The 21,915-nt window shown below is 61.7% G+C and overlaps 1 protein-coding gene across 12 annotated transcripts in view; it reads right to left on the reverse strand.

Annotated features, from left to right (window-relative positions):
* PRDM2 (PR/SET domain 2) overlaps positions 1 to 21,915 on the reverse strand; it is a 119,704-nt gene that overhangs the window by 4,480 nt on the left and 93,309 nt on the right. For 4 of the 12 annotated variants that reach the window (XM_038531951.1, XM_038531947.1, XM_038531946.1 and 1 more), the window contains 2 exons: positions 10,941 to 11,083; positions 10,122 to 10,236 (listed from right to left, as the gene is read on the reverse strand). The exons of 4 other annotated variants lie outside the window; for them this stretch is intronic. In XM_038531951.1, the coding sequence (XP_038387879.1) occupies positions 10,122 to 10,236; positions 10,941 to 11,083 (258 nt within the window). Of the gene's footprint in view, positions 1 to 10,121; positions 10,257 to 10,940; positions 11,084 to 18,715; positions 21,333 to 21,915 lie in introns of those variants that run through there. 4 more of the 12 variants (XR_005356169.1, XR_005356173.1, XM_038531948.1 and 1 more) reach the window with 4 other exon arrangements.

Genomic DNA, 21,915 nt, shown 5'->3' on the forward strand with positions numbered 1-21,915 from the left:
GCCCCCAGGGCGACAGGTGAGCTGGGAACAGAGCTCTGTCGTGCAGATGGCGGCTGCCCTGTGCCCCCATCTGCCTCCCCTGGCCTCCCCGTCCCACCCCGGGGCAGCAGGGGGAGCTTCTGGTACCAAGTTCCATCCATCCCCGGCAGTGGGTCTCCTCCAGGCCGTGCGCTCTGCACTCGGCCCCATCCCGGCCTCACCGCATCGAGCACTTTCGGGAATCTCAGAGGCTGTGAGCCCAGATCCCGTGACACGGTTTGGCCCTGTCCACTACCACAGCCCATTAAATACGATTTCTTTATCCCAGGAAAGCATTTAAACATTTTTTAAAAGATAAGTAACCTAAGACCACGACTCCTCCCCTTCCTTCACGCAGCTAACTCAGACTCATCTTTCAGGTCCCGGCTGGGATACCACCTCCTCCAGGAAGCCTTCCTTCTTTGACTCCTGAGTGCAGCATCCCCCTGCAGGCTCCCACGGCCCCCTCACACTTCCCCACCGCAGCCCCGGTGACACGGAGTCACAATCGCAGGGTAACGTATCTGCCTCCCTCCTGGGCTGAGAGATCCCAAGGCCGGGGCTTCTGTCCTGTTCGCTGATGCATCTCCATCTCGGCATGACAAAAATAAATAGTCGTTGAGTAAGAACGACACGTAGCCGGCAACGAGCTAGGTATCTGCAGTCATCCCGCTCTACACACGACCTACCGAGGTGGACACTCGACGGGCCCCGACTTGCAGACGGGGAAACAGACACGGCGGGCTGAGAACCTCGCCCCAGGTCCCAGAGCGGCTCCCCAGACAGAAGAGCACAGCAAGGAGGCCCTGGGTCAGGACAGGTGGAGGGTGGGGCGAGCGGGGCAGCGGGAAGGGTGGTGGCCCAGAGTCCGCTGAGACAGGGCGCGGGACATGGGGATGGGCCAGTCACAAAGCGGAGATATCAGGGTCGAGACGACTGGTTCTCAACAGGGGCAAGTGTGGGGCGTGTCTGGAGACAGGCTTGGGGGTCCCATGTGAGGGCGGGAGCCGCCACGGCACCAGTGGACAGGCCGGGGACTGCCGCCAGACGCTCCACAGCTGGGGACTGACCCCGCGTCAGTAGCGTCAAAGCTGCAAAGGCAGCCAACGGCTCCAACAGCTCCTATCACAGTAAGAAGTAAGGGGCGTGCGGACACACAGACACGTGAACCGACAAGTGGGGGCCTGGCCTCGGGGGCGGCGGGGTGTCCCGTGGGAACCACCCCACGGCCGTGCAGTCCAGGCCTGTGGGCGGCCCATTCCGCCGTCGGAGCAAGAGTCAAGGCAGACAACCAGGGGGGCCCCGGGCTCAGCGGCAGGCCCCAGAACGACGAGGCCCTTCGGCGGCCTGGGTGCGGGCCGGGACCCCAACATGAGCACAGCCCCTCCACCAGCTGACCGACTGCGGAGGGACACTCAGGTGTGAGGCCGCCCGGAAATTTGGGATGACCCGCGGGCTTGTCCTGCTGGGGACAAAGGCAGTCTCAGCACACCGCGGGTGCCCCCTCCCCTGTCTGCAGAGATGTCCCTAATGGCGTGGAGTGGGACGAGCAGCAGCCTGGAAGACAGGCCGGCCCCCACCATCAACTGCTACGTCTGACACCATCATTGCTCAAAACCCAGATCCGTCAAACCAAGGGGACCCCCTGGCCGCCCCTCCCTCTGCAGCTGCTCCCCTGCTCCCCCTGCTCCCTGCGCACCTGTTCCACCGAGGCTCCTGCAGCCACAGCCACGTCCGCTGGGGGGCGAGCTTCCCCCCAGCCCTTGGCCTCTGCACAGCCGCCCGCAGAGCCCCCAAAGGCAGGCTCCCCTCGCCCCACCCTCCACCGGGCTTGGCCCAGTGGGGGCCACCCCAGCTGGCATGCGCACAGCCCTTGTAATTCCCACGTACTTTCTCAGCTGTTATCATGGACCCTCCCGGCAGCTCAGGATGTGGGGAGAACAAGCGCTTTTTATACCCATTTCACAGAGGAGGACACTGAGGCTCAGATTCAGACACGTTCCTGGGGGAGCAGAGCCCAGGCCTTTCAGCTCCGTGGGCCACACAGCAGGTCACCCCTGTGTCTCCTGTTAGGACGGCCTCCCTCCTGACCGTGAAACCTCCTGCAGCCAGAGGACCCGGGGCCCTGTCGCTGCCGCAGCTGAGCTGTCAGGGGCTGAGAACACCGTCTGCGGCACACGTACTTCCGTGGTTAACGCACAGAGACCCGATTCCAGGTTCCCAGTGTGTGACCCTGGCCAGTCGGGGCCTCTCTGGGCCCTGGTCTCACCACCTGCAAAACACGAGCAGTGACCCCCTGGCTTGTTGGGCTGATTAAATTGAGAGGAAGCTCTTAGCACAGGACACGCACGGTGTCTGCTTGGCGGCAGTTGGTGGGGCCGCCGGGGGGGCAGTCCCCGTGTGGGTCCCCATCCCGCTGGCCGTGTGACCCAGGGTGTGGCCCTCCGTGCCTCCAGGGCTCTGAACCTCAGCCTCCTCATCTGAAACAGGGGCCACCCCAGCTGGGCCGCCGAGGCAGAGCGGGGCCGGGGAGCCCGGGGACCCGGATGCGAGGGCACTTCACCTCCTGAGACCCCAGCAGCGTGGGATGCGGGATGCTCCTGGTGGTGGTGACACGGCGGGTCGGAGCAGGCGGATGGCCGGCCAGCGCCCTCCCTCCCTGCCCCTTGGGCCCCCTCACTCCCCAGAGCACGCCGGGTCAGGACGCACCCCGGCTCAGTCCCGGCTCCCACTCCCAGGCAGTGACTCCCCGGCCCCCCGCTGCCCTGGCCGCCGTGCTGGGCTCCCTCCAGCCTGGCCACGCGCACTCCCCTCCAGGCGGCCCTCAGCCCTGGCTCCTCAGTAGATTCGTGGGGAGCCCAGGTCTGCACACCAGGCCCAGGAGGTGAGACCCCCGGGGGTGGTATGGGGGTATCTGTGAGCCCCCCGATTCTACATGGGCAGACGGCTGCCCCCCGCCGTCCTTGCTCAGGTGCCCCCACAGGAACAGCCAAGGCCCCCACCTGGCCCTTCCACCCGCAGACTTCCTGTGGCCACAGCATCCCACCCGACCATCGCCTGCCACTGGAGGGAGCCTCCCACCTGCCAGGTGCTGGGCCAAGGTGATCCGTGGGGTGAGGCGGACAGGCCCCCTAACCTGGTCCGCTGTGACTCGGTGGGGCCCTGGGAGGAAAAGGGCTCAGGTGCAGAGCCCCCGGGCTCCAGGGGACCACGGTCTCGCTCAGCCCCCACCTGGCCTCTGGGAAAGGAGGCACCTGGGCACCTGGAACCCCCTGCAGGAAACAGAGGAAGCAGAAGAGAAGGCCAGGGCCCGGGGAGCACGCCAAGAGTGCGGGGTCTCAGCCCAAGCCCCCGAGGCTCAGGGCTACGCAAGGACCCCTGGGACCTTCCAGGCTGGGCCTGTTCACCAGGGGGCATCTCCACGAGTCATGGGGAAGGGCCCGTCCCCTCACATGGGCTTCCTGGAGCCCCAATGCCCCTGAGCCCGGGGAGCCGGGGGAAGGTGACGTCACAGAGCAGCAGCCACACCTGAGCCTCCCGGGGCCTCCCGAGAACTGGGGGCGCGGCGTCCAGAGAGGTGGGGTGACGGTGCGACAACACTTAAAACAAAGAGCAAAGGCCATCCAATCACTGAGCAGATCATTCAATGACACGAAGAGGCAAGATGCTGTCGTCCAAGAAGAGCGTGTCAACACCCCACAGTCACTGGGCAGACGGGGAAGGCACAGAAACATGGAGCCCGCGGGTGAGGGCACGCGACCGGGTCAAGGCTGCCCCCCCTCCGTTCCCTCCCACTTTAGGGCCACGCACCCCAGCCCTCCCCCCCAGGCCACGTCCTCGGACAGACAGCCAGCAGCACAGCAGCACAGTGATCGCCGTGGAGAGAAATGAAGCAGGGGACGGAGCTCAGGAGTGCGTGGTGGGGGCAGGGGGCCGTGAGGTGAACAAGGAAGACCACAGAAGCATCTGGGCCAAGCCCCAAGGCGGTGGCTGAGGGATCTTGCCTGAACACCTGGACGTGCCTCGTTCCAGGTGGTGCAAACAGTACGTGCAAAGGGCCTGAGGTGGAGTTTGCCTGGAATGCCAGAGAAAAGGAGGCAGAAAGGGAGGGTCCTGGGAGCCCTGAGGGAGGTGGGAGCCAGGCTGTCCTTCCGGGCAGCAGATCCGGCCGCCGTGTTGGGCACAGATTGTAGGATGGCAGGAATGGGATGAGGGGGGAGTGGGCCAGTCAGGGATGGCCGCTTGCACCTCCCTAGGGGCAGCAGGGGCAAGCGGCTGACTCCAGATGCAGCTTGGAGGCTGTGTGGACAGGATTTGCTGATGAACCGGATGCTGGGGCCGGGGCCAGGAAGACACCGGAGCCTCGAATGACCAGAGCAGGATGGCCCGCCTTTAGCCAAGACGGGAAGATGGCAGGAGAGGCTCAGGCAGGCAGACATCAGTCGGAAAAGGATTAAACATGAAGTGTTTACTGCCCCGAGTGGGGTCAAGCGGGTGGCTGAAACGGAACCGGTGAATCTGGGGCTGCTCAGCGTGTGTGGACCCGGGACGGGGCGAGGAGGGGCCGGTGGAGACGCCGAGGGAGCCCGGAGCGCGGGGGCGAGGGCGGCGGCCTGCCCAGGGAGAGGCCACCACTGCCGGAGGCCAAGGGGCGCCCCAGTCCCCACGGAGCCTCCATCCCCGGGCCAGGCTGCCCGACTCGCTGAGCAGAGACCCCCGGCCGCCTTGGCCCTCCTCGCGCAGGAGGCGGCAGGGACGTCCAGGAACCCGGTCCCCAGAGCTGGTTGGCCCCGCGGAGTCTTCCCCAAGTCTCTGTAAGCTCGCCCAGTGCGGCTCACCGGAAGCCACGTCTGGCGTCCTGCACGCTCGCCATCGCCAGAGGCGAAGGGACAGGCCGAGCGCGTGGGAGCCGCTGCCGAGGCGGGGCGGGGCGGCCCGAGCTGCTGCTGAGATTCCCTGGGGGCTGGGCCGGGCTGTGGGAGGCACCGCCTGCTTCCTGGCGCCAGGACCCGCCACTCCGGGAGTCCCCCATCAGCCAGCCCCTTCCATTCCAGGGAGGCCCTCCCCGCGATGAGGTCCCGGGCGGAGTCAGAGGCAGGACAGGTGGGCAGCCCTGGACCCGCTGAACCGGAGCCACCCCACCTGTAAAATGAGGACGTCAAGCGAGGACAACTCTGCAACAGGACCATTAGGGAGCGCCGGCTATGCACCCGAGCTACTTCGGGGCCTTCAGGGGAGCTCTCAAGTATTCCCAGCAGCCCTGGAGGCAGGGCCTAGGATGATCTGCGTCTTGTAGAGGAGACAGGCTCAGAGAGCTGAGGGAGCCCGAGGTCCCAACCACATTCTCTTGGCCAACAGGGGTGCAGCTAAACTGCGAATCCGGGACCATCTGCCCCCAAAGCCTGGGTCCCCTCCCTGACCAAAGAGCGCGTTTCTATATTCCAGGACGCCAGATGGAGTTAGCCGTTTGCCCACAGGACAGCCACCCGGGAGGCCAGGAGCTGGCTTTGTTTGAGCTGGAACCCTGGCAGCTCAGAGGAACCCTGGCAGTGCGACGGGGGCGGGCGGGGGGCGGGGGGGTCAAACTCCAGCACTCGCTGGAGTCACCTGGACAGGTGAGAACAATCCTGCAGCCCCGCCCCTCAGGCCTACAGATTGCAATTTAGCTGGCTGGCATCCCAGGCATTGAAAACTTTAAAAGTCACCTCTGAGGGGATCCCGGGGTGGCTCAGCGGTTTGGCGCCTGCCTTCGGCCCAGGGCGTGATCCTGGAGTCCCGGGATCGAGTCCCATGTCGGGCTCCCGGCATGGGACCTGCCTTCTGCCTGTCTCTGCCTCTCCCTCTCTCAGTGTCTTTCATGAACAAATGAATAAAATCTTTAAAACAATAAAAATAAATAAATAAAAGCCACCTCTGAGGGACGCCAGGGGGGCTTAGTGGTTGAGCATCTGCCTTTGGCCCAGGGCGTGACCCCAGGGTCCTGGGATCAAGTTCTGCATCGGGCTCCCCGCAAGGGAGCCTGCTTCTCCCTCTGCCTGGGTCTCTGCCTCTCTCTCAGTCTCTCATGAATAAATAAAATCTTAAAAAAAAAAAAAGCCACCTCCGAGAGCCACTGGTCTAGATGTGTCTCCTCAAAGTGTGGTCTGCAGTCCCTGGGGCTTGGGAGCAATGCAGCTGCTCAGCCACCCCCACAACCTCCTGAGTCAGAACTGCATTTTAACAAGCTCCCTGGGGCGTCCAGGCAATCAGTCCACTGAGGTCAGGGTGAGGGGCTGGGGACACCCTGGGCAGGTGCCAGGTGCCAGGCTAAGGCCGTTCGTAGGAGAGGCCTGGCTCTGCAGCCGGGACGAGGACAACGCAAGAGGCTCTCGGGAGCAAAGGTCCGAAACCACTGGCCTGACAGTCGTTGCACTTGGTTCAAATGGAGACGCTGGGGGCTGGGGGCGGGGGGACTCGCAGCTAACAGGTAGTATTTTCACTTGCTCTTCCCTCTGACCACGTGACAGGGTTCCTGTGCCCTCTCTCTGGCTGGGGGGACAGCAGCACAGGCAGGTTAGGTAACTTGGGTCACACAGAGGCGTGACGGGGGGGACCGGACTCACAGGGACCTGCTCAGACCTGAAGGCCGCCTCCCAGCACACGGGTCGCCCTTCCCTCTCCACGCCACGCGCCCCCGCGGGCTCGGGACCCGGCTGCCGTGCCTCCCAAAGACGGATGGCCGCCCTGCCTCGCGGGGCTTTCATGCCAGGATCTGAGGTCTTCAGAGGCCATTAGTTCCCCAAACCTGTTTGGCTTGAACTGCAAACACCAGCATGTGACAGCTCAGAACACAACCCAGGCACCAGGAAGGCTGGCCCGGCCCACGGCGACCCGAGCCAAGGCAGCTGCCGGCGGGGAGATCCTGCCGGGCGCCGTCCGTCTGTCCGTCTGTCCCTCCATCCGTCCCCGCCAGGCTGGGAGGGGGCCGGGGCCCTTCAAGCTCAGCGCCGCCGCCACTCGCTCAGGTCACGCGGCAGGTGTCCTGCGGGAGCAGTGAGGGGACGCAGTGGCCTCACTGCTCATTTGGGGGACGCTAAAATGGGAGGGGGCGCAGGGCAAAGGGAAGCCCCACAGACCTGGGACGAGGAGCCGTGCGAGGCGGGCGCCCCCGGGGGAGATGGGACTCAGGCCCCAGGGGCCCGATCCGCGTTCACTCCTCACCCGCCCACTGCTCTGCCACCAAGCCCGGCTCAGGAGGTGCTTGGAGAATGTTCCCGAACAAGTACAGGGCAAACCTGGAGCCCAGACCCCCAAACACGCCCAACGACACTGCCCGAAGACCAAATCATCCCAGTAAGGAACTTCCTGGAAGGGTTCTCTCGCTGCCAGGCCCCCCCAAACCATGGGGCCAGCGCCCACTTTGACAATGCTGTGACACGATGCCACAGGCCTCGGGCCTCCCCGACAGACCCTCTCCTGCTCCCCATGGCCCTGGGGGCGACGCTCCGGTGCGGAGGCTTCAGGCCAGCAGGGAACAGCCGCTGCCCCAGACGAGCCCCGCTCAGGCCCAGGCAGCCCCAGTGGGACCCAGCGGGGCCCAGCAGCCCCAGCAGGTCCCGCAGAGGAACCGTCCCCCTAGGCGGGCACCTCTCCGGGCCCTCTGCTCCGGCCACCACCCAGCTCCAGCACACCCCAAGCGCCGGCCCCTCTCCCCCTCACTGAGCACAAACAGGCGGCTTTCTAACACCTAGGGAAACTCAGGAAACATCTAAGACCAGGACGGAGGCCAAAAGGAAACACGAGCAAACACGTGTGTCCAGACCAACACACACAAAGCAGATTCCCCGGAGGCCGGCACGGAGAGTTCCTTGAAATGGTGAAACTGCAAAGATGCTAAGTCTTAATTATCGGGACCGTCCCGTCTTCCGAGGCTGACACGCACCAAAAAAAAGAGCAAGTCACTTCCCGGGGCAAAGCCTGGCAGGGTGTGAAGGCGGGCACCGGGGCTCTCTCTGGCCTGCTAATGGGCGTCCTGGGTCCTGACGTCTGCTGCCCGTCCCACGACACCAAGAACAGGCGCTGCCTCCGGGAGGAGCCCGCGGGGGTCGGGGCGCCTCTGCCACCGCGCATCTCGAGGGGCTCGTCTCCGGAGGCCCCCGCGTGAACGGGGCGTCGTCAGCAACCGTGACGCTGCCCCGAGGGCAGGGGTGCCGGGACTGCAGGCCGGAGACCTCCCGTGCAGAGGGCGCAGGGGCCTGGGCGGCCGAGTCCGCTGGGGCACCGCCCGCCCCCGCCCCCGCCTCCCCCCAGCCCCCGCCCTGTTTCCGGCTGACTCAGACGGGTGTAGCCTGGAGGGCGGGACAGTTCATTCACCCTGTTTCACAGACAGGTCGCCCAGGTCTGGAGGTGCCCTGGGCCGTGGACCCGGGCCGCCCGGCACCCCCTGCGCTGCCTGGTGAACCGCTCACGCCCCATGGGGAGGCTACCCCCGGGGGTCAGACCCCGGCCCAGCCTCATCACTGGGGACCCGCAGCTGGCCAGTGGCACACGCGGAGCGCAAACCTTCCTAACGGGTCTCCCCAACCAAGGCTGGTGTCGGCATAACCCCCGCGTCGCGGCAGCCACCGGGCCCGTCCCTCCTGCGTGCCTGACTTGGAACCACAAACTCAGTCTTGACGAGGCCTCTGTGAGACGGGCACCACGACGCCTTATGCACGAGGAGCCAAGTGACGCTGCAAGAGGCAGAGCTGGGGTCAAAGGGGAGCCACTCCCCGCCAGAGCTCGGCGTGCGGCCGCGTCCCTGCAGAACCCCGAGCTTTAACGTGCTGACGGGCGGGCGGCACAGGCTCCCAAGAGCAGGACGAGGGCGGTCACCTCCCCCAGCCTACTGCCCCGTTGATCGGGTAACTATTGATTGACTGGCTGTCCGTGCCCGGCACCGTGGGGCAGTGGGGGGCGGGCAGACGTGCTCTCTGAAGGCACAAGACTGCAAGGGGACGGCCTTGATCCACGCTAAGCTTCCGCGACGGCCCTTCAAAGCACCACAAAGGAAAAAAAAAATGTTACTTTAGCCTTTCCGAACAAAAGCGTTCTAAAATCAGCCATATGCAGGCGCCTGGGTGGTTCAGTCGGTTAAGTGACCGCCTTGGGCTCAGGCCGTGACCTCGGGGTCCTGGGATCGAGCCCCGCGTTGGGCTCCCCCGCTTGGCCGAGAGTCTGCTTCTCCTTCCTCTCTTGCACGTGAGCGTGCACACTCCCTCTGTCAAATAAATACAACCTTTAAAAAAAACCTTTTTTGATTTTTAAAAAATCAGCCCTATGAATCAACATGTCCTGAATTTGATTTAGTATAATCTTTGGGAGTCGGGGTCCCCACTCTGCACGTGTACATGTGCTGCCGTGCGCCCTCGTGGGGAGATGTCCTCGAGACTTACGGAGGCGTGCCAGTGCCAGCCTCCCCGTCTGCACACCAAACAAAACCAGACGCTCCGCTGATTATCAGTATTCATCAGTCAAGCACCTGGCACATACCTGGCCCGGCGCTAGGCCCTGGGGACACAGCAGTCAACCAGACAGACCTGGTCTCTGCCCCCACGGGGCACGTGTTCCAGAAGGGGAAGGTCATTATCTGTATAATGTAGAAGTAAATACGCAATTGCAAAGTGTGAAAAACAGACAATACCAGAGCTCAGAACGAGGGCACAGACCCCAGCAAGCACTGCAAGCACACCCGGAGACTCGGGCTCTGGGGCACATACGAAACACAGTTCAGGACTCGCTTCTCTTCACCACGCTGCCTTTTGCTTTATTTTACGGGGTAGGGAAGGACGAGAAAGCGTAGAAGGCATAACCTACTTTATAACCCCCGGACGAAAGAGACAGGACTGCCCCGCAGCAGAGGTCTGAAAGTCTGGCCCCGAAGGCCACTCCTCCGGGAGCGGGGCAGGGGCCAGGGCTGTTACTACCGGTTCTCACCCCCAAGCCTCTCCTGTCCTCCTGGTGCACCTGAGCCTCAAGACGGGCGCTGCACCCGGGGATGTGGGCACTTGGCAAGCAGAACAAGACTGGGGTAGGAAGTCCTCCGGTCTGTGCCCTGGGCCTTCTCTGAACTGCGAACAACACACCTGGTTACGCGGGGCTCTTCGGCTCCTTGGAAGCAGCAGCTCTGCGGGTCTGTGAGCGGCCGAGGTCGTTTCCACGGGGTCACCCTTGGCTTGCTGGATTCCGACAGAGACAGCCCTGGAGGAGCAGCAGGCGAGCTGGGGATGGGTGTGGTGGGAAGTCAGGGGGAGGAGTCAGGGGGCACTGCCTGGCCCCTGCTCAGTAGGCGCAGAGGCAGAGGGGAGCTGGGGCCCAGAGGACAGCCTGAGAGCTGCGGGGCGGGGAGCGGGGAGCGGGGAGCGGGGAGGGCCTCCCCAGGTGCAGGGCCGGGCCTGCAGCACACCAAGCCGGGTCTGAACCCACCACCACCACCACCACCGTCAGACGCCACGTCGGCTCCTGCACATCCTCACTCAGCCCTCAACACCTCCAGGCTCCCCTCCCCACGCCCTCAACACCGGAGCACCCCCAGCATCGATTCCCGGCGTCTCCTCTTCATCTAGGCTCGCTCTCTGGGGCCTCCAATCTCGAGGTCTTCAACACTGTGCGTAGCGGGGACGCCCCAACTGACGCTTCCAGCTGGGTCCTGCCGTCTGAACTTCACACTGTCTATCCCACGTCTCCCCTTCAGGGCCTCACAGCCTCTCCAAGGTCCTAGGTTCAAACCTGAATTCCCGGCACACGCGAGCCACACAATCCACCTCTGATTAGGTAAGTCTTCCCCTCATCCCTTAATGGCAAAACAAAAGGCACCCGGATGCCGGAAGCATAGGTAAGAAAACCCCCAACCCCGTGGTCCTCCTTAACTGTCTGCTCCAGTCCCCACCCAATCCTCAGCAAACCTTGCGGCTCTGCTTTCAACACAGGCCCAGGATTCCGCTGCTGCGCGTCCCCCGCTGCCACACTCCCGTCCAGCCTCCAGCCTCCATCGCTCCCCCGGTCACTGCGTTCCCTTCCTAGTATTTCTACTCGTGGCTCCTTCCAGCTGATCGTGAACAGATGAGCAAGAGTCAGTCTCTCAGAAGGCCCGTCCCCCCACGCTACTCCTCCCCTCGCGGCCCTCGGGCTTCCACGCGCTCGGAGTACCAGGGGAGTCCTTACGATGGCGGTAGCCGCCCCTGGTCCCCTCCCTGACCTCACCCCCCACGTCCCCCTCCAGCCAAGCCGGCTTCCCCAGGGTTCCCTGGGCGAGCCGGGGATACTTCTGCCTCAGGACCTTTGCACTTGTTATTCCTTCTGCCAAGCGCTTTCCACCCTGGGTCCCCAGGGCTTGCTTCCTTCCCCACTTCCAAGTCTTTGTTTACATGTTCCCCTTTTCGGCCAGGCTTTCTCGGGCTCCCTCGTTTTAAATAGCAGCGCCCCATGGACTTCAGATCTCTTTCCCCCCTTCCCTGTTTCACGCGTCTCCACAGCACTCAGCAGCTGACACTCGGTGTAGCCCCTGCTTGTTCACGGTCTGTCCCCCCGCCCTCCCCGCCCCAGAACGTGAGTGTGGGGCGCTGCTACACCCTCAGCAGTGCCCGCCCCCCGCGCCCTACGTCCGCCCGACCGGACAGGTAAGGGCAGGACGGGACGAAGCCCCGAGGCCGCAGCGACGGCCCCGGCTGGCGCACGCCCCTCACGCACCGGCTGCGGCTTCCAGGAGCCCACGTGCCTCATAAAGCAACCTGAGCACAAAGCCTTCCGGGCGGCACGTGCCCCTTAACCGGATCCGAGGGGGTTTAGGCAAACGGCCAGGAGCCTTTCTCACCCGACCGGGTCCGCACCAGCAGCTCCAGCTCGGGGGGCGGCCCGGATACGACGGAGGCACGGGCGTCAGTAACAGGTCCAAGCGCCGTCAACAGGCCCGGGGACCAGTACGGCCGCCACGGGGTGGCCGCGGGCTGTCCCCGCAGGTGTCGGGCTGGGTCGGAGGGCCGGCGGCGCGGCCACGCGTGGGCACCGGGACACTGGACAGCGGGCCACCCGCCGATCTCACTCGCTGCCGGCGGTACGGCGCCGGTTCCGGGCCCGCTGGCAGCGCGGCAGATGCGCCCCCCACGCGGCCCGGGCCTCCTCCCACTGCTGCCATCAGCGTGGCACTGTCACCGGGGGCGGCCTGGGCTGGCACAGCCCCGATCAGCGTGGGCTCTAGGGCCAGGCGAGTCGCGGCTTCTGAACAAAGGTAATAAGCTGCAAGGACGTCTTCCGCTGCCGGGTGGTTTGGAGGTTCCACGGGGGAGGGCCCTCGGGGCGACGTCAGGAGGCGGAATCACAGGGTGACAGGGAGGGCGACCCTCCTTTCAGAGCCAAAAACTGAGCAAAGTGTTTAAAGACGTCAAGGAAGGCCCGGCGAGCTGCATGCGCCGCCCGCCCGAGGTTCCGGACGCTGCACCCGTCTCCGGCAGCCTCGTGGACGGGGCGCAGGACGTGACCCGTGTCGCTGAGCCAACGAGCCGGCGGGGAGCGCGCCCCGTGCATCTCTAACCTGGAGCTGCGCCCGCGGGCCCAGCCTTTGCTGCCGCCCGGAGGGAAGGGTCACCCGGTGGCCCGTCCTCTCCTCTCAACCTGACCTCTGCTGATCGCGCACTTACCCGAGACTCCGCAGTTCCTGACAATTCGCTGCCCCCAAATTCACGCTTGAAGCCGGGAGGTCCCAAGTCGGGCGCAGCTCGGGGAGCGGCTGCCTCTCACCCCCGGAGACTTCGTTTTGCCCCCCCCCGCTTACTCCACACGCGGCGAGGCCATGCCCGCGGGGGACCACCGCCACCGCCGCCACCGCCACCACCCGCCGCGCACCCCGAGCCGACGCCAGCGAGAGGCCGAGATCGCGGAGGCCCCGAGGGCTACAGACAGCAACGGCGGCCACACGGCCAGTCCTCACCCCACCACAGCCCTGACGGCCCACGCTTGCGGGTCCGTGTCCTTATGCCTTGGTCACGCGGTGTCGCCAGGGCTGACGGGAACGTAGGTCAAGCGTTCTGAAAACTGAGCGATGCCACATTGGAGGTACGGCTAAGCAGTGACAGAAAACTTCAGGTAGAGACCGGAAGCAAATTAAATGATGAGCTGGGATGACGCCGCGTCACCCGTTCTCTTTTGGACCCAAAGGAGAACTCCTAACTCCGGCAGAGACTCATCCGAGTGGCTGATAAACCAAGGATTTCCGAGCCCCGCCCCGGAGCTGATGGTTTAGTAGGTCGGGAACGTTAAGGACGCGGCCCAGGTGGGTAGTGACGCAGGTGGCCCACGAAGGGGACGGGCCAGGGAGGGAGATCCTAACTCGGGCCCCTTCATGCACCTGGGAACACCTGAGCAACAGGGCTCCTCAGCCGGGAGGTAGCAGGGCCATACACGCGGGGCCAAGGCCCCCGGCCCCGCTGCACCGCACCCCACACACCTCGGGACGTCGCCTCCGTAAAACACCTGCTGTCAGCTGGCACTAGCGGGCTGCAGGGTAACCGTCCCAGTCCCAGAGGACACGTGTGCCGGTGACGGGACGGAGTCACACAGCCAACGGCACCAACTCCAAGCACAACGTCTGGCAGCGGTTGACGGAGATGCGCCAACGGCCGGTCCCAGGGCGTCCGGCTCTGGGTTTTGGCTCAGGTCAGGATCTCTGCTTGGCCGGGCGGGGGCTGTGGCTTCTCCCTCTCCCTCCTGCCCCCCTGCTCCTGCTCACGTGCGCACTTTGTCTCAAATAAAATCTAACAACAATAACAAAAAAGGAGCATAAAACACCTACAGACCGTGCACTGATTAGAGCGGTTCTGAGAAGCTTCTGGAGCTAGACCCGGAAACGGGAAAGCCGCTGCGCAGGTTCCACCGGCCGCACCCAGTGGGGAGAGGTGAGCCGGGAGGGGAGCCATGCAGACACAGGGCAGGCTTCGGGCGGAGAGGACAGACGTCCTGCCGCAGACGCAGACGGGCGCCGGCCAGGGCCACCGCAGGTCCCCGGCCGCACCCTCCTCCCATGAGTCCGTCCCGACGCCCTCGGGCTTCAGGAGCTGGAGGAGACCCGCGCTCCCTCTGCCTGTGGCGCCTAATGTTCTCCAATCGTCAGGCCGGCCGTCCAGCCCCATCCAGCCCCATCCAGGCCCGTCCAGGCCCGTCCAGCCCCGTCCAGGCCCTTCCAGCCCCGTCCAGGCCCTTCCAGGCCCTTCCAGCCCCGTCCAGGCCCGTCCAGCCCCATCCAGGCCCTTCCAGCCCCGTCCAGGCCCTTCCAGCCCTGTTCAGCCCCGTCCAGGCCCATCCAGGCCCTTCCAGCCCCGTGCAGGCCCGTCCAGCCCCGTCCAGGCCCGTCCACCCCATCCAGGCCCTTCCAGCCCCGTCCAGCCCCGTCCAGGCCCGTCCACCCCCGTCCAGGCCCGTCCAGGCCCGTCCAGCCCCGTCCAGGCCCTTCCAGCCCTGTCCAGGCCCTTCCAGCCCTGTTCAGCCCCGTCCACCCCCGTCCAGGCCCATCCAGCCCCGTGCAGGCCCGTCCAGCCCCGTGCAGGCCCGTCCAGCCCCGTCCAGGCCCTTCCAGCCCCGTCCAGCCCCGTCCAGGCCCGTCCACCCCCGTCCAGGCCCGACCAGCCCCGTCCAGCCCCGTCCAGGCCCGTCTAGCCCCGTCCAGGCCCTTCCAGCCCCGTCCAGCCCCATCCAGCCCCGTCCCTTGGCAGCGCCGAGCCAAGGGCCAGGGCCTGTGTGAGCGGGCCAGCAACTCGGGCCAGAACCCCCAGGCTGCGCACGAGCGGCTCCGCTGCCAGGGGAGCGCCCGGGCCGGGTCAGGCCTGCACCCCTTCGTCCGCACGGCAGGCCTGCAGGTGACGAACAGAAGCACATCGGGGGCGCGGGGAGTGCAGGACAGACGGGACCAGATGGGACGGGACGGCGGGGACCCCGCCCGCCTGAAGACCTCTGAAGGCAGCGCTTCCACCGCGGAGCAGGGGCTGAAGGGAAGGGGAGGTGGTGTCCCCACGAGTTTCTCAGAGCAGCTGTCCGGCCAGCCCCAGCACCGCCATCCCCTCCTGCCTCGGAGGCAGACCCCGGGCCCTCAGCAGCCCCCCACAGCACGGCCCCCGGAACACATGGGAACCCACTGCCCACGGAGGCCCGGGAGGATCCCCGCGCAAAGGGAGAGCAGGTCTGACCGAGCAGGGACCTGCTGCCCCTCCCGACAAAGCTGCGCGGACGGACGGGGCGCCAGCGCAGGGCTGACACCAGGCCGACACAAGCCGCAGGCCTGTCCCCAAGGACACCTGAGACGCAGCAGACCTGGGCCCCCCACGGGTGTTGGCCCCCCCCAGCCTCACGGGCGCGTCTGCTGCACACGCGCAGCCGGAGGAAGTCCGGTCCCCTCCCTTCTTCAATGTCGGGCCACTGGAGGCTGAAGGGGCAGGGCCTTGGCTCCCAGGCCTGCAGGGAGGAGGAGGAGGGACCCTGATGGGGACGGGGCCGCACGCTGTGACCTGGGGCAAAGCGCTCCATCCTGGGCCTCGCTAGGGCCCTAGGTCTCCACGATTTTATGGAGCTAATGAAGGTTGTCTTCTGAACCCGGCCTTTAAAAAGGTCTTGTCTTTTTTTTTTTTTAAAAGATTTTATTTATGTATTCGTGAGACACAGAGAGAGAGAGAGGCAGGGACACAGGCAGAGGGAGAAGCAGGCTCCACGCAGGGAGCCCGACGCAGGACTCGATCCCGGGACCCTGGGGTCACGCCCTGGGCTGAAGGCAGACGCTAAACCGCTGAGCCACCCAGGGATCCCTAAAAATGTCCGTTTTGGGTTTGAAATTCAAAACCAAGAACACCGTGTGGTGATAAAATCATAAGCAGCTCTTTCCTCTGATTTGGAAAACGGCTGACCTGCTCTATATAAGCTCCTGGTCGTTTCTGCCGCGTGCCAGTGCCTGACCTGGAAAGGGAGCCGCTCCGGCCGGCCCCAGACTCCGCCAAGGTCCCTGGGGTCGGAGGCAGGACCAGCAGCTCCTCACCACCTCCGAGCAGAGGCAGGGCACACTCAAGCAATGTTCCAGCCGCCACGGCCTGTGCCGTCACACAACATTTCCTGCACGGCTCTGAGCACCGGCCACAACCTTCAGTGAGATTCAAACGGACACCCACGTGGCCACGACTGTTTACGAAGCACCGTGCTACGGCAGGCAGCGTCTGTGATCCCCACATGCTCAGCTCTTGTCTTACGAGCAGGTAAGTAATAAAGCCAGGATTCAGAGATTTTATTCAGCCAACGAGGATTTATTGAGCAGCTACTGCATGCCAGGCACGGTCGCAGATGCTGGAAATGCAGCTGTGAACAACACAAAAGTCCTTCCCTCCGGGCAGACCGTTCACTTTAGGAAGGGAGACGTTTACTAAACACACAGAGCGGTAACAGAACGTCCCGGGAGTTCAGTACCCCCAAAAACAGGAGGGCAGAGTAAAGAGACGGAGAGAGCCAAGGACAGTATTTCTAATTGGGAAGATGGCCAGGGAAGGCTTCTTGGAGGTGACAGCTGCTCAGCAGCTCCAGGTCCGGAGCCAATCAACACCTTTCCCAACATCCCACTGCCTGTAACGAAATCACAGCGAAGGGGCACCTGGCTGGTTCAGTGGTGCCGCGTCTGCCTCCAGCTCAGGGCGTGATCCCGGGGTCCTGGGGGGTCCTGGGGGGTCCTGGGGTCGAGTCCCACATCAGGCTCCCTGCAGAGAGCCTGCTTCTCCTCCCTCTGCCTCTGTGTGTCCTCTGAATGAATAAAACCTTTTATTAAAAAAAAAAAAAAAAAAATCACAGCGAAACCTCAAGACCAGGCCACTGCTGGCCTACAGCACAGCGTCCCTCACAGAGGACCAGAGGCCGTCGGAAAGCTCTCAATCTTGAATCCCTTCCCTGCGTGGTCCTGGCCAGCCACCCTGGGCTGAAGCACATGGCCCACGCGGGGCTCCCAGGAGGGAAGGGGCCTGCCCGGGAAGGCTTCGGGGGTTTCTAAGATTCTGACACAAGGTCTCATCTCACCAAGGGTAATAACCGTCTGTTCTGGGAAACTAACAGAACGTGATGTTTGTCAGCTGTCATGAAGGAATCCTCTTCTTCCACGGCCTTTAAAAGCACGAGCAGCTCACTTTTTCTCTCTCAAATGAATGAAAATTTTAATAAAGATTCTATTTATTTATTCCTGACAGACACAGAGAGAGAGGCAGAGACCCAGGCAGAGGGAGAAGCAGGCTCCATGCAGGAAGCCCGACGTGGGACTCGATCTTGGGACCCCGGGGTCACACCCTGAGCCAAAGGCATTCAATCACTGAGCCTCCCAGGTGCCCCAAACAAATAAATCTTAAAAAAAAAAAAAAAAAAAAGAGTCGCTTAAGCATCCAATTCGGTTTCAGCTCAGGTCATGATCTCAGGGTCATGACCTCCGAGTCTGAGATGGAGCCCCACATCGGGCTCTGTGCTGAGCATGGAGCCTGCTTAAGATTCCCTCTCTCCCTTTCCCTCTGCCCCTCTCCCCCTGCCGGCTCGCAAATAAGTCAAGCTTTAAATAAATAAAAATAAAAGCACAAGCAGTTTTTCTTCAGGAGCCTCTTCCAAAAGTTCTACGAGGATCATCATCATGCACGTCCCACCCTCACACCCCGGGGTGGTTACCAGGACGTGAGCTTCCTTAGCAGGGTGGGGAGAACTCACCACCGAACCCCTATACCGAGCACACACACCCCCACGTCCCTCGACCCAGCCACCTGCAGGCGAGGCGGCCCGGGCTCAGCCAGCGGCAGGCCCACCTTGGCTGTAAGTGGTACCCAGGGCGAAAAGGACCCTGCACAGGAGGGCTCGAGGCCAATGTTTACTCCCACTGTGCTATCCAACCCCTGCAACCAACCCCCCCTTGGGGCGATGACATCACCACTGGTCACGCGGGAGACACCACAGCTGTGTAAAACCCAGGGGGAGGGCACGGTGAAGCGGGTGGTGTCACTGTGGTGGAGACGGCGGCATCACATGGCCGGCCTGCGGTCTCCGCTTACAGCTCCGGGACACGATCCAGGTGTCGCTGCCCCTCACCCTGGGCCCACGTATCTGTACACGAGGATGCTAACTCCCCCACGTGGTGAGAGCTGCAGGGCAGGGTGAGCCTGCAAGGCACTCAGGACGGGGCGGCACGCAAGTTCGGCCGGGAGCACCCCCCAGCTGGCTCCTCCGCGGCGGCCGGCTGCACCCCAGGGCCCTCTCGGGGCCCAGCGCGTGGGGCAGAGGCCATCAGACCTGCAGCCCGACGCCTCCGTGACCCACACCGGCCGTTAAAAAGGTTTTCTGAATGGCTGACCCACTGAAACACTAGAGGAGAATGTGCCCAAATTCGCAAGTCCAATAATAGCTTGGAAATAGAAGCCATCTGAAAATGTTCCTAAACTCGAGCTGGGCTGGCAAGGTTTGGATGTGATTATAAAAAGCAAGCGAGAGGAGAATGTTACTGCAGGGGAAAATCGAATCCATATGAGCCTCAAATAACTCCATTCCAACAAAGAGTATTAAAATAGTCTATTCTGGGCAATTATTAAATACTAAAACAAACACAATTACTTTACACTGAAATTCTTACTTTTGAATTAAAAATTAAAATTGCCACAACTGTATCCTAAGGCCTCAAATCCCCTTTGGTTATTAACTTCCCTGAACAACGGATGCCTGGTCTTTTTTTTTTTTAAATGACTCGTATTTAAAATTGGCACTTAGATTTAACGCTAAGACTTGGTAGTTATCCAAGCACGATTCCAGATCATACCGTAGGTGCCCGTCTAACCTTGGGTGGACACGGAAATATGCTTAGCTTGAACGTGTCCTGACTCAGGGCATAAGCCCACACTTTAAAATCCATCCAGAGCTTTCTCTCATCACTGAAATGCCCCCTCATCAGGCGGGTGCTTCGTCTAGCTTCCTGCGGCGGGTGACTAGCGGGACACGGGAAGGCACATTTAGGCACTAACGTCTTCCGTAACATACTTTGATGTTTTCTGGAACATCTATCTGGTTTTTGGGTCACTTTCTACACAAGGCAGCTGAAAAGGAATCCAGCTGTTAGAAGTGAAGCAGAAGACAGGAGTTCGCACAAATGCTATTATCCCAACAGTTCAGCACGTTTTCTCTTATAAAAAAGCATTTCCAAGACCATCTTCGTGGCTCACAACAGAATGCCATTTTTGCAGTGGCTAGTGATTTAATGCAGAGGCATGACGGTTTTCTGCAATTCTTATTCTTAATCCAGAAAGTAAGTAAAGCCGACACATACCCCCCAGGCTCTAATCCTATCCTTCAAAAATAACTACGGGCAGAAACTTAACCCTTTGTTCTGCATGGTGCTGGGGTGGGAAGCCAGGCCCGCCTCAACCATCCTCCTGGGCTCATGACCGCCAGGGGAAGGCCCCCAAGTGACATCTGACTCCTGATGACCCCCAGGCCCCTTCCTTAGAACCACTTTCAAAATCAAAGGGTATGATTATAACAAGCTTGGTTCCTATTAAAGCAGACTTTTCTTGATTAAGCAGAATGACCTGCAAAGCCGGTCAGAGCTGGAAGGTCTGCGACAGGGAGAGGCACTATTCCACCGTCAGGGTGAGGCCGGACGCGGGACTTCGGCCACAGCTCCCGACGACGCGCGCCCTGGCTGCAGCAGGAGACTCCCACTAAGCCAGAGAGCCCTGTGCAGATGCAGGGAAGGTACCAAGGCCTGTGTTCTATACCCGGAGGAAATGAAGCTTCAAGAAACTTAGATAAAACTATAAAGACAATCAACAGGATGGCGTAGCTTGGGGGCAGTTCAAACCCCAAGTTGCTACTTGAGAGCGGTGTGACCTCTGTGACAAAATCACTCCCCCTGAGGTCTGTTCCCCCTCCCTGCACACGATACCAGCTTCAAGTTGTTACTGTCAAGAGGCAAGCCTGAAACACGTTGGCACCGTCCCTCACGCGCAGAAAGCACTGGAGAGCTATGCCAGACTCACGAGGCTTATCGGGCCGTTTCTAAGACCAGTTGGAGAGGGAGCAGCACAGGGGCGGGAGGTGGGAGGAAGAGCTGGGGTGCACCCTGTGGCTGGAGGCAGGGGGGTGCCCGGGCAGTCCCCAAACAGGAGTCTGAGCCATGGAGCCCCAACAGATGGGTCAATGGGCAGTTTTTTACATTTTCCCCTTTGTTCCATCCACTCAAACCTCATGCTTTGTTCCATCCAATCTTTTGACAATTCTGTCTAAAACGAATTTTAAGTTTTATGAGGCCTCAACCCACCCCCCACCCCCCAAATCTGGGCCTCGCTCCTACTGTGTTATTTTTTATCTCCTAGCACTGTGTTCACTTAAAGGTCCTGCCATCTTGTAGGCAAAATCCCAGAAAAGGGTCAAGGCGCCAGGAGGGAGGGACCCAACGGGGGCTGTGACCTGGCAATATGGTCTGAGAAAGAAACTGCACAACCCGGCCAGCCTCTCCTCCTCCCCCCTCGAGGCCTATCACCTCTTCTTTCCATAAAGTACACATGCCTTTCTTCAAGCCTGGCTTCAGAACAGCCCCTTACACCCCACCTCCCAGGCAACACCCGTCCACCACCCCCTTCAGAAAAATGGGGCAGACAGCACCTATTCTGGAGTGACTGTAAGCTCAGATGGGAGCGCACAACGCGTTCGTTACCATTTCTCCCACCTCACTTCAGAAAGTCTGCAATGTGCATGGAAATCACCTGGGGCTTTAAACTACAGATTACCCAGGCCCCACCCACGGTCTAATTTAAAAGGATGGTTGTAGGGCTCTGGACCCGGTAGCTTAGCACCTCGCTGGGTTGTCTGAGAACCGGCTGCCCAAGAGGGCAGGGCTGTGGCTAGTCTTTTGACAGCCACACCTGTCGCCCGACCAGCGTGTCAGTCACTGCCGGGTGCCCCCGCAGCCCTCCCACCTCCCAAGTCTCTCAGGACGGCTCCATCACTCTCTACACTCTGGAACACACCCTCAGCAGTGCTTTAGGACAGTCCCTGAAAGAGGAGATCCCAAAGTGGGAGCAGCAAGGGCTGGTGCCACTAGGTAGGGAAGAGGCCACAGGCCACTGGGTCTCTAAAAGGATGACAAGTGGCAAACCACATCCTCTAACCATCACCCTGGGTCTTTAAATGTGGCCTTGGTATCCAAGGCAGCCTTTCACTCACCTGCGCTGCAATCCACTTTCAAGGTCAAGTGCCATTTATACTTCTTTTATGGATAGAAGTCAATCCACCTCAAGGTCTGATAGCAAACTAAAATCCACCTAAGTATCAAATGCAGTAAATAAGCTGTCGTTTTGGTAGAGTCACTTTAACCTATGTATTAAAAAGACTGCAGTCCTCTAGCTCTCCACCCACAAATACGAAGCCAGCGGTATCTTCTTGACCACCTAGCCCGTGGAGAACTGTGACCAAGTGGCATTTTCGGTATGAAGTATAAATAGGGAAGACCACCAAGCAAAACTAAGTTCCACGAGGGCCGGGATTTTTGTCCACTGGTGTAATAACCGAGGCACCCGAATGCGGCCCTGCTATATGGTAAGTGCTCGGTAAGCTCATGTGATTCCGTATAACATCTTGCTTTAGAAAGCACCTGAATCCACCAAATTAAAACAGCCAGGCCAGAGAGGGGTTTGTAATCAGAAACAGTGAGAGGTGCTTCAAAAGAGCAGAAACATAAGGCTTCGATTACTAGCCTTTTGAATTTTTTAAATGTTTGACTCTGTGAAGAGTAAAAGCAACCAGACCAGGGGCAGCTTGTTCCCGGCAGGATGGGAGTCACAAGACTTCTTGGGACTCTTCCTTCCATTGAGTCAATGTTCGTGTGCCCGTCGCGCCCGGGCACTG

Source organism: Canis lupus, chromosome 2 (assembly GCF_011100685.1).
Source record: "Canis lupus familiaris isolate Mischka breed German Shepherd chromosome 2, alternate assembly UU_Cfam_GSD_1.0, whole genome shotgun sequence".
In the NCBI taxonomy this organism is placed as follows: Eukaryota; Metazoa; Chordata; class Mammalia; order Carnivora; family Canidae; genus Canis; species Canis lupus.